General features: G+C 42.8%; 1 protein-coding gene across 1 annotated transcript in view; it reads left to right on the top strand.

Moving 5' to 3' along the window:
- The first annotated feature begins 1869 nt into the window (after window positions 1-1869).
- Window positions 1870-12682, top strand: part of pcdh7a (protocadherin 7a) — a 32809-nt gene continuing 21996 nt past the window's right edge. The window contains exons 1-2 of the mRNA XM_016247672.1: window positions 1870-5227; window positions 5685-6401. Coding sequence (XP_016103158.1) covers window positions 2657-5227; window positions 5685-6401 — 3288 coding nt within the window. The 5' untranslated portion in view covers window positions 1870-2656. The remainder of the gene's footprint in view (window positions 5228-5684; window positions 6402-12682) is intronic.

Genomic DNA, 12682 nt, shown 5'->3' with positions numbered 1-12682 from the left:
GTTATTTACACTCGCAGCTTCTCATGCAGATGATAAGGTAAGATACAGAAAAATATAAATTATCGCTGTATATTTTGGAGACTTATTTTTATGCTGTCTTTTCTCACATGCTTTAGAGGAGAGGCGATATATGCACATATTCTATCTCGTAGCCACGGGTGTTTGCTATTCGAGTCTGTTCTGCAGATGATAAAGTTTCACCGGTGGACTGTTTGCTAACTAGACTTATGCATTAACGTGATGAGCTAAAGATGGAGGGTGCTCACGGGACACGAACGCTGAATCCACTCTCCCACCCACTTCGACAGGGCGATTGATTGCAGAAGTGAAATCAAAACGCGCGCGATGGAACAACTGAGGGCGCGAGACGCAGAGCATACAGCACGCACGTGCGGTGACGCCGGTGGAATGTTAACCAGCCCCGGTGCAGCAGCAGCAGGGAAGCCGCGCCGCTCCTCCGCTCGCAACCTCCTCTGCTATTACTAAACGAACTGAGATCGAACAGGAAAACCCTCCTACGTTAGTTTTAAATCATTCCATCCCACGAATTAAACGCATGCATGTGACTGAGAACACGGGATGGAGAGTGTAGACGGAGAAGGGCTGCTCCTTTTGTTGTGTGACCGTAGTATTACGTTCAGTCAGTGCTGCATTGCGCTCGCGCATCCGCGTGGCTACGGGGCAGCCCGTGCTGGGACCGAGATAGTGTGTGTGCTATACATGCTCATTGTTCACAGGATGAGCGAAAAGCACTGCCGCATTCAGACAATGAGAGTACTTCTTCGTGATTCAGAGACATAACAACAAAAGCAGTCAAATCTATCCTAGCTAACCTTTGGCAAAGGAAACCGTCTAGATAGATTATAGCCTACTCTATCTATCTATCTATCTATCTATCTATCTATCTATCTATCTATCTATCTATCTATCTATCTATCTATCTATCTATCTATCCGTATAATATAGTATCAGATGTCTTTGCACTTTTACATTTCTGTTTCACGGATTAATCTTGTAGGCTATTTAAGAACTTTTTGTGGCCAATGACCTTGACCCCGACCACTAACCTGCAACCTTTTTCAGTATCACTGTGTTCAACTTGATCATAGTATTTAATGAACAAAGTAACTTGAACACACCTGAACACATTCAATACATTTCTTCATACTTTTTTGTGAGGGCCATAATGAGATGTCTTAGAAATGTCAAGACCATTGTAAAATACGCCAATGACCCCAGTAATTCAGTTATTCACAGACGATAAAACTGTTAAACACATAACCACTACCTCAACTGCAAGACCACTCACTTGTATACAATTCAAATTTAAATTGTTATGGTTGCTTCATTTCTTTTTGTGTGTGGCCTATGCACAAGCGCACACCACTTTAAATGCTGTATTTTATAGAGTTTTATAGGTCTGTATTTTATTACAACCCTTTTTTACACTTTTTTTGTTTTTTACTACCAAAAAATGCATTTCACTGTCAACAAGTACTGCTTTTGCGGTGTTGATGTACATTCGTCAAAGAAACTGACTCAAACGATATGGTTAATTTTAAATGTCGGTTCATATATTAGGAGATTGTTGTGAATTTTGTTTTAATTAGCTGTTCTGTTTTTACACAAGTGCTTCATTGGACTTGCCTAGTTGTATCAGTGTATTTTTCGCTTCTGAGGTATTTTGTTTTGTGGTCGTATGCAAAGCCCCTGTATTTGCGCTTTTAGACTGGTTAAAAGAAAAGCGCGAGCTCCTTCGAGACACTCACAGTCTCCCGTTTCATCTGAACAGTCGAGTTACGTAGCGAGGGAAGTGTTGCAGTGAACGGAGGGGGAAGAGAGAGAGAGACGTAGAGAGAGGGAGAGACTGCAGCATCATTTGAGGGACGTTCACATGCAGTGCAGTAGAACGTGCAGGTGAGGGGAGGAGGAGAATGCGGGACTTTTCCTCAAACACTTCACACACATCCACCACGGACTCCGGAGGAATTACTAAAGGCTTTTGTTGCTAGTTCTCTATCCTGCTCACCATCTTTCCATAGTGGCTAGTTTACGTGCTCTGAGAAGTCGAACTGAAAAGCTTTTCTCTTTGTCAAGTTCGCCGTGAAGGAATCTATAAGAGCTTGGCACGCGCGCGTAAGACTGCGGGGAAAGCTTTCCAATTTTCCTCTCGCTGTGGTTTAAGGTAAGAGAACATATAATATCGGGAAAAGACTTTAGAAAGCACTTTGGCTTATTCCCAGCCAGTAGCGCAAGCTCTGGGATGCGAATGTGAGAGCTGAATTCACAGACAGATCTCTTTTGTGTTCTACTGCATTGCAGTTTAAAACTGTGAAAGCGCGAGAGGAGCCCGCGCTCCGCAGCATCTCAATGAGCCGGACAAAGTCATTTAAACTGCTCAAATTTGACTCCCGTTTACTCTTAAAGGGCACAAAGGAACATTCTTGTCGGTAAGAGCTGTAAAGACTTATCGCCGATGCCGAGCTCTTCACAAAGTGGATGTTTTATTTAATCGTGCTGAAAACGTGACCGGGAAACTAAAAGACTGCAGGAGAAAATAAGATTTTGCCAAAGGAAGCGTTTATAGAGATTAATTGGTGGCGAGTCTTGGACCAGAGGAAGCTGCAGATAGAGAGTGAAAGAGAGAGAGAGAGTCATGGGGAGCAGGAGCATTGGCGCAGTGCACTCTGCGCGCTGCTACCTCGTGCTTATCCTGCAGCTGCTGACTCAGCTCCCGCGCGCCAATTCAGTGCTGCGCTACCGCGTGGCAGAAGAGGGGCCGGCCGATGTGCATATTGGGAACGTGGCTTCAGACCTGGGGCTGTCCACCTCTGGGATCGGGACAGGTGATGTCACTTTCGCTTTGGAATCTGGCTCAGAATACTTCAAAATTGACAACGTCACTGGAGAGCTTACTACAGGCAGCAAGAGGATTGACAGAGAGAAGCTGCCGCAGTGTCAGATGATATTTGATGAAAATGAGTGCTTTTTGAACTTTGAGGTATCAGTCATAGGTCCCCTACAGAGTTGGGTGGATCTGTTTGATGGCCGTATTGTAGTCACAGACATCAATGACAACACCCCCTCTTTTCCTTCACCAGTACTCACACTGTCTGTTGAGGAGAATCGGCCAATCGGCACACTCTATCTCCTTCCCACAGCCACAGACCGTGATTTTGGTCGTAATGGCATTGATCGCTATGAGCTTATCCAGGACAGTAGAGATGGGGGATCATCTTTGCGGCGGCCTGCGAACGGACCGACCAATGGGAACGGTGGTGACCGAAGGAGAGTGTCAGAAACAGGGGCAGGACCTGCCAGCAGGAGCAGCGTGTTTGAACTTCAAGTTGCCGACACACCTGAAGGACAGAAACAGCCCCAGCTGATCGTGAAAGGGCCTCTGGACCGCGAAGCACGAGATTCTTATGAACTCGTTCTACGGGTTCGTGATGGCGGCAACCCTCCCCGCTCCTCACAAGCTCTGTTACGAGTGTCCATCACAGACGTCAACGACAACAGTCCACGCTTTGAGAGAGCCGTGTATGAAGCAGAAATGCCAGAAAACACCCCACCTGGCACACCTGTCCTGCAGGTGCGTGCCGCAGACCGTGATGTCGGCGTGAACGGGCAGGTTGAGTATGTGTTTGGAGCAGCGACGGAATCAGTGAGGCGCCTTCTGAGGTTGGATGAAGCATCTGGTTGGCTGAGTGTTCTGCATCGCATAGACCGCGAGGAAGTTTCGCAGCTACGCTTCACCATCACAGCTCGTGACCGCGGCCAACCACCTCGCACTGACCGCACTACAGTCGTTCTCAACGTAAGGGATGAAAATGACAATGTACCCATTGTGGAAATTCGAAAAATTGGACGAATCCTTGTTCGGGATGGCGCTGCAATGGTTCCAGAGAACGTGTTGGTGGACACTCCAGTAGCATTAGTACAGGTGTCAGACCGCGACCAGGGAGAAAATGGTGCGGTTACCTGCACTGTGGTTGGGGATGTGCCATTTACGTTGAAACCGGCGGGTGAGACAGCCCTAGCACCTCCACCAGCCACGGATGATGCATTTGAACGAAACAAAAAGAAATATTTTCTCCACACCTCAGCACTTTTGGATTACGAAGCTACTCGTGAGTATAGTGTCACTATCGTGGCAGTGGACTCCGGTAGCCCAAGCCTCTCTAGTAACAGTTCCCTTCTGGTACGTGTGGTGGACATCAATGACCATGCTCCCACTTTTGCCCAGAGCTTAGTGGAAGTGCATTTTGCAGAGAATAATGCCCCAGGAGAACGAGTGGTCACAGTAGTGGCTTCTGATGCAGACAGTGGTAAGAATGCAGAGATCGCATACTCACTGGACCCATCTGTTAATGGAGCATTTTACATTGATGCCGATCATGGTGATATCCGTGCCACTGGGGCACTAGATAGAGAGCAGAGGGAACGCTATGAATTTCGTGTGATAGCTCGAGATAAGGGCACCCCGTCTCTGCAAGGCTCTGCTACTGTCATAGTTCAGGTCACAGACAGGAACGACAATGCCCCCAAATTTGTCCAGGAAGTCTTCACATTCTACGTCAAAGAGAACCTGCTCACCAATAGCCCCGTCGGCATGGTGACTGTTACCGATGCAGATGAAGGCGAGAATGCAGAGTTGAGTCTTTTTGTTGAGCACGATGAAGAGGAGGGTGGAGAGGAGGGCAAAGAGGGGAAGCAAGAAGTTTTCTCCATTGAAAATAACACTGGAACCATTTTCTCCTCTGCATCCTTTGACCGCGAACGACGTAGTACATACTCATTCCGCGTGCGTGCTGTTGATGGTGGAGAACCGCCACAGTCTGCCACCGCCACCATCTCCCTGTTTGTCACTGATGAAAATGACAACGCGCCATCCATCACATCACCCGCTAATGAATCATACACCCTTCTGCCACCCGCTAGCGGAGCTCGGACTGTAGTCCGCACAGTCTCAGCCTCCGATGGCGACACAGGGTCTAATGCCGATCTCCGCTACACTCTGGTAGGCGGAAACCCTTTTCGTCTGTTTGAGATTGGCTCAAGTAGTGGGGTCATAACCTTGGCAGAGCCCCTGGAGAGAAGACACAGGGGTCTGCACCGCTTGGTGGTCCGGGTCAATGACAGTGGCGTGCCTTCCCTTTGTGCCACGGCACTGGTGCATGTCTTCATCAATGAGAGCTTGGCCAATGCTACGCTGGTGGATGCACAGGTGAGACACATCAGTGCAGCACTGCTGTTCAAATTAACACAAACAAAGGGTAATTTTCACAACTTTTCACAACTAGGAAATCCTGGCATGAAATAGCACTTTTTAAAAATATTGCTGTTTATAAATATTCATGCATCAAATTGCTGTTGACCCACATTGGATATTGGATAGAAAGAAACACATACAGATGCAAAGATGAAAGATACACACTCGCATACACATACACAGTCACACTTGCCTGCGCAGAATAACTATGATTGAATATCCAAGCCTTGACATGATAATTGAGAAGTCTGGGCCTTGCAGTAGGGATGAATGTGTATGTGTGCGTGTGTGTGGTTCAGCAGACAGAGCTGTGAAATGAGGATGCAGTTATCAAAGGGCAGACACGCCATTTAAGACTTTCCATTTTTGCTCTCTCTCTCTCTCTCTGTATGTCTCTCTCCCTCTCACTCAGGTGTCCCGCAGCCTTGCAGTCCCCCTCTATATGGATATTGCAGGTGACCCAGACAGCGAGAGAGCTTTGGGTAAACAACGCCTGAGCGTTGCCATCGGTGTCCTGGCTGGTGCTGCCGCCGTTATTCTGGTGATCCTTCTGGTTGTGACAGCACGACAGTGTGGGGCACAGGGTAAGAATGGCTATGAGGCTGGGAAGAAGGAGCCAGAAGAGGACTTTTTCAGTCCACAACCTCCCCCTCTGCTAGCCCAGGGCTCCCAAAATGAACGTGGGCGTAAACCCCGCAGAGACAAGCGTAATAACGGTACTGCCAAATCTGAGCGTTCTTTATACAGTGGAATTATGACGGTGAATGCCTGCAGACGTGGGGGAGGCGATGAAGAAGAGGAGGATGAAGATGTTAGCAGTGCCAGCGAGAGGATTGCAGCACGTTATTGTGCAGCTGCTAACGGAGACCTAAGCAGTCCAAGACTAGGCTCAAGACGTCACCAATCAAGTCCAGATCTGGCACGCCACTACAAGTCCAGCTCACCTTTGCCTGCAGTGCATCTTCAGCCCAACTCACCACCCGTGGAAGGCAAGAAGCACCAAGCTGTGCAGGAACTGCCCCCCACTAACACCTTCACTGGCAACGGCACCGGTAATGCAGACGCCATGTCACTCAGCTCAGACCAGTGCTCCGATTACGGCTGCCAAACTGTCAAGTACAGCAAACAGGTAAGAACATAAAGATCTATGTTTCACCACTGCACCTTCAACAAGTATAAGCAGGCCATGTTCATCAAGTGTCTTAGAATTGTACTAGTTCTGGATCATTTTGGCCAGCAAGGAGTAACGTTTACCCAAAATGTTACAAGGCTTGTCAGGACAAAAGCTTCAAGCTTGAACTAGATTTGGATTCCAAAACTAACCTAAATTCATTCAGTCCTGTGGGATATTCCTGTACTAATATAGAAAAACGCTGATAGCCATTGGATTACCCCACACATTTTCTTTGTTTCTTTGAGTACACTGTAATTAGGTTTTCTAAGAAACGATCTGGTATAAATGGAAGCCAGTTTCCACCTCAGAGAGAAAAAAAATTAGTCTAGTATAATGTTTAAAATAAATAAAGTCAACCTGTGAGACATAATCACACTGTGAGACAAAAATCACAACTGTGGCATATAAAGTAACAACCGTGAAATATAGTCAGATTGTACAGGCATTCTGCCAAAGTCACACTGTGAAGTATAGTCACATTTCTAACATATAAAGTTGCAAAAGTGATATTAAAAAATCACAACTATGAGATATAAAGCCACATTGTGAGATATAATTGCACGATAGGGAGATTTAAATAACGAGAAGTAATAATTGTGTGATGTAAAGTCACAATTACATTTTAGAGGTGGAAACAGGCTTCTCTGGATATATAACACATCATTTTATGAAGTTAGGGGCAATATTTTGCCCATATCTTGTCAAAAGCTTTTGGGTTATTTTGTAGTTCCGAGGTGAATTCAAGCTGATCTGCTCTTAGTGAAATCTCATCCCATCAAGAACTAAAGAAAAAGCAAAACTAGTTGTAGAAAAGCACAAATGTGACAACTACTGCAGTCAGCCTGTACTGTTGTTGTGTTACTGCATGTGGAGTGGTTAAGGTTATATGGTGCTAACTGCCTGCTCTCCTTTCCAGGAGTAGCTACTGAAAATAGACTGTCGAAGAGAGGAGAAATGTAACCCATTTTCTCTCACACCACCATAGATCTCTTTCCACTTGCTCAGTCTCTCTCTTTCTCTCTTGCTTTCTATCATTCTCTCCATCATACTCCCCTTATTTTCCTGTCTTTGACATTCTTTCCACTCCTTTCCTTGTTCTTTCATTTTCTGAGACAAAGTGTTTCTGTTTGGAAGTGTTAAATATAGAGCGGAATATATGTCTACCTGCTTTGAGCGGAACTGGCCAGTGTGTTTGACAGTATATGCATGAAACGCTTGAGAGAGAAACCACGCAGGCTTGCAGAGTTGTCTTTTTTGACTTAATCTGTCATCTTTACACTTTTATCCAAGTCATAGATTTAATGCAGCATATCCAAACTGCTAGCTTAGCACCTGTGCACCCTTTGACAGGCGCTTTGGACTAAGCCTGAACCAAAGGGTGGCCTCATACTATAGAGAGACATGGTTAAATTGAACACTGGGATCACATTACATTTTATGACAGGTGTTGGGAGCTTAAACCAAATCCGCAGAGGTCTACACGCGAGATATTGAGTCCTAAATGACATGTCATTTTTGGTCTTTTTAGCATGACTGACAGTCAGATTGTAAGTCTCTTTACCCAGCTCCTAAAAAACAGCTGATGCAGTCGTTAGGGAGATGTGTGCCTCGCAAGACCTAATCAATCCATACACGCTGGTGTGATCCTGACCACAGTGGGTGGCTTAATCCAATACCGAGTCAATCCTCTTAATCTGCTGACATTTTTTTCCCACTGAAAATGCTTAATAGAGAATTCGGATGTGTATTTGTGTGCTTCTGCGTGTGCATTCATACTCGGCCAAGAGTTTGGGGTGAGAGTGCGTTAATGCTTACTGGTGAGTTTGTTGGACTCATTCTGACGGTTTAATCAATTATTGATCACACTGTAATTAACTCCTCTACCGCAGAGCTTTGTGACCTAGCCTAACTCGAGCTTGGTGTAGATGGTGCGTGTATGTGTGCGTCTGGCTTCCATGATGGGACAGTATAGCGTGATGGCAAGTCAATACCCTACTGCTGTCTGAATTTGCAAACAGGCCCCTGCGCGAACGCATACATAAACAGCACTCTCAGAATTGAATGCCGACGAAAATGGAAATCCTTTTGACCTATATCTGTCTCTCTCTCTCTATCGGACATCTCTCCTATCTTCTATAAATGCACAACTCGGCATGTTCCTAAGTGAAACTCCAAACTCCCTCTTTGCTGCAGCACACTTTTTCTATAGCCCCTCCCCCATCCGCCCACTCACGCCAACACCTATCGACCGGCTGCATTCTGTCCCCACGGCGGCCTACGTTCCTATCATTTGAATAGACAGAGCGGCAATCAATATACTAGGCTTGTTAATGTTGCGAGTGCCAACACACACCTGTAGACACGCTGCTCGGGTGTGCAGGGTTAACGGTCAGACAGGTGGGCAGTAGGTGAGTCTGTGTAACTCAACACACACGCTCGGGATCAGGCAACAGGTCAGATGGATAGTCGATATACTTGACACTCACACTTGCATGCTCACGGGTGCCATGCGTATGCTAGTGAGGACCGACTCCAGAGATAGATATTATAAATTAATGGAGGAGACCAGTGATGGAGGGGCCAGGAGACAGTGGGAGACACATGGAGGGATACAGAAAGGGAGAGAGAAAGAGAGAAATGAGGGGAGATTGCTAATGCTCACCTCACTTTTGCAGGGCTGTATTGATTTTCATTGGGAAAGCATTATAAAAGCTTTTACATGGACGTGCACTGCAGTGGTTATAAAGGATTGAGAATGATGGTGGAAGTATGTGTGTTTGACCTAGCAATGTTATTGAGGGGAAATTGTTGAAAAATGTCTAGAAGTTTTTGCTAAATCTGAAGAGGGAAAAAAAATCTAATTTTGGGGACATCCTTGAAAGGAAAAATGGTTCATTAGGAGACTAAATTATGTTTTAATTCACCTCTAAAAATGCCAAAAGTTAAGTTTAGAATGGAGTGATTAGTATTAATATTCTAATAGAAGGCAATTAGAAGTCCCCATTTAGAAACACGTAAAATAACTTTCTTTGTTTCTGCATCATCATGTTTCTGATTTTCTGCTCAATTAAAAGTAATTTACTGCAAATGCATGTACACTTGCACTAAATAAGCTCAGTACTGTGTACGTCCCATAAAATTGTATTGGACATCTGTGAAACGCAAGGCAATAAAAATGACAGAGGATGCTTTTCAGTGGCCAAGTGTAACCGTACTGAAAAATGAGAGGTTAATAATTTATAGATGACACATTAGGTTAGTAACACTGATAGCCATGACCAGATGGGAGGTGTTCTCATGTGACCACCACATATCTTTGCAACAACAGCCATTAGTGCAAGGTTAACTTGTTGTTTATCCATATTCAGTAAGTGAAATTGAATGATAATTGAGAATGGAGGACATAGTGTATATATGTAAAGCAGCCATGTAAACACAATCTTATATGTTCTTTGTTATATTTCCATATAAGGTTCCAAATATGGAGAACATTTTTTATTTATTGAAAAGCTGTTCATGCAGAGAACTGAAAATCAGTGTGAATTGCCGTTCACAACCCATTGTACTTCCTTAATGTGACATATTTTCAATTGAAACAAGATATTCAGCAAGAAACAATGTAGAGGGGAATCAATTGCATCGTGAAAAGTGAATGTTTTATACCAGAACACAGTCAACCCAAATGCAAATTTGCTAAGATAATGCATCAAATCCTGTTTGACTATTGGTTAACATTATTCAATAGCCTCCTTACTGATGTTAGCATAAAATGAAAAGTAATTTCAGTCAATTCTTTCTTTTTAATAACATGCAACAATGAATCTTTCAGCATATGCTATCCAAAAATGCATTTAGAAAGTAAATAGGGTTATTTGGGACTTTATGTTGACTTAGTCATTTGTAATACCAAATAAAGCTTTATAAACAGAAATAAAGCTTTACAATTAGCTTACCTCCCACATTCATGCTGTATTTCTTTTTTTAGACCAAATTAAAAATAATGAAAAGTAAAACTGAAAAGTTCATTTCTTTCAAGTAGGTCATATGGAAAGAAATGCTGGCAAAACACAATTTGTATTAAAATATCTTCCTTCAGTGTCCATTGAGGCTTTGTTTGCCACATTGTATAAATCTGAAATGAGTCAGAAAGTCAAGGCTGTCAGAGTTTTGTAACGCACAGACCTGCTCGCCTGACTGTTTCAACCTCAAAATGAGACACGACAGGAATTCAGGGTATTCCTTACCCATATCTTCCCAGACAAGCAGCAACAGAACCAAGAAAACACACACACATTAAGCTGAGAAGCAAAGGTGCATGAGGAGATGAAAAGTTCCCATCCTCTTACATCAGTTTCTAGCACAAGATCTAGGCCATGACTTTTAACTGTTTCTTCCTCTGTGTCCAGACAGTGTTAAGTTTGTTTTAGTTTGTCCTCAACATGTAATTACATGTAATCAGTATTTCATAATATTAATATATTTACATCAGTTTTACTTGATTCATTTATTTATAATGAAATGACATAATTTTAGTCAACAAAATAACATTTTAGTTTATTATACTGTGTTGATTAATATCTTATGAATTCATCATGCTTAAGAGTTAAGGCTGTCACCAAGAACGATAAATATATTATATTAAGTCATGATAAAGTTCTGTTTATTATAAGCTTGTGCTGCAGTTTTGTCGTCTGCCCTTTTACATGCTCAAGTTAAAGCAGGATGAATTCTGATTGGCTATCAATATTGTTATTGTTCATCAGCTGGAAAAAAAAAATCTGAAAGTGACTCCAGTGATATTGTTCCTCCATACTGTTATCATTATAGTTGTTGTGTGAACTTCTTTAGTTTGGAGTGATTTTTAAAACTATATCTTTAACATTATAGTTATTGTCCTTGGTGTGAACGGGCCTTCTTTTTTTGTATTTTAGAGACTGTTTAAGATGTTGCACAATGCGCACTGCATTGAATATATTCAGTCAAATTCTTAGTAGCACATAACTTATTTTACAGTCATCTATGCAGTCACTTCATTGTCTGTAAAAAGTAATATCACATTTATGTTGTGGATTCTGCAGACTAATCTCATATACTTATATATAGGATGCATTTGAGTGAATATTATTAATCCGTCTGCAAAGTGGTTCAGTTTACCGGTATTCAGTTCTTCCAGCTCATGCGGGTCAATCCCCAGTGTACTATGATTGGATTATTTAAATAAATTATTTTCCTATGTTTTCCTTCTTTCAAAAACATTGCTAGTGCATTGTTAATATATTGCAGTGTAGCTGTTTTCTCATCATATTTTGGCAACAGTTTGAAATAAATTAATTTAGTTGAGTTTTCAGCCCTTTGTTGATGAAATAAAAAAAAATAAAAAAAACTTTGTCAACAAACATTGTTGTTAGTAATTGTGTTGGCTAGATGAATACTGACTGGGAATCCTTTGTAAAAAGATGCTAATGGAAATGCTGGGATCAAAATTATTCTTCATAATCTTTCAATGATGCACCATATCCTAGCTCTGCAGCCAAAATATCATCTGGCCAAATGTTTGATGGCTATTATTAGATATATTCCTGTGCTGGCAGCACTAAAGGCATCAATTCCATACAAACTAACACACAAATATGCATTCTTATAATTAAACACACACACATACACACAAACTAAATACACACCCAGAGTAGGCAATTAAACAAACAAACCCACACGATAACACACCTCTTTGTTAGCGCTATGTATTGTGTCTTCAGCACACTGCTGGCACTGAGTGGAAAAGCTCCAGCATTTAGAGTCCCAGTGTCATTTCCTATTCAGCTCTTACTGAATTGCATTCATATTTGAGCCAGCATTAACTCGGCTCTCTGATTCCCTGGATCCCCGTACTGAAGGTTCTTGAGGGGTGATCCTTTTGTTGTGGTCTGACTGTAGCTCTGTGGTTCTACAGTTACAGTTCAGGGTTACCCTAGTGTCATGAACCAGCCTGAGTATTCATCTTTTATTCAAACACCCCAGGCTGATTCTGTCACTGCCTGTCAGAGAAAGAGAGAGAGATGCATACTTAAACCCCTGAGTAATGAAAGAAACAAAAGATATTAAATATATAATAGGTAATAAATAAATACTAGAAAAAGAGAGAGAGAGCAGCTATTTATGGCAAATTAAGATATTACTGTGTGTGTGTAAGTGTGTGTGTGTGTGTATATATATATATATATATATATATATATATA

Source organism: Sinocyclocheilus grahami, unplaced genomic scaffold, assembly GCF_001515645.1.
Source record: "Sinocyclocheilus grahami isolate Dianchi unplaced genomic scaffold, SAMN03320097.WGS_v1.1 scaffold848.1, whole genome shotgun sequence".
Taxonomy (NCBI): Eukaryota; Metazoa; Chordata; class Actinopteri; order Cypriniformes; family Cyprinidae; genus Sinocyclocheilus; species Sinocyclocheilus grahami.
This window is presented reverse-complemented; position numbering and strand designations above follow the sequence as displayed.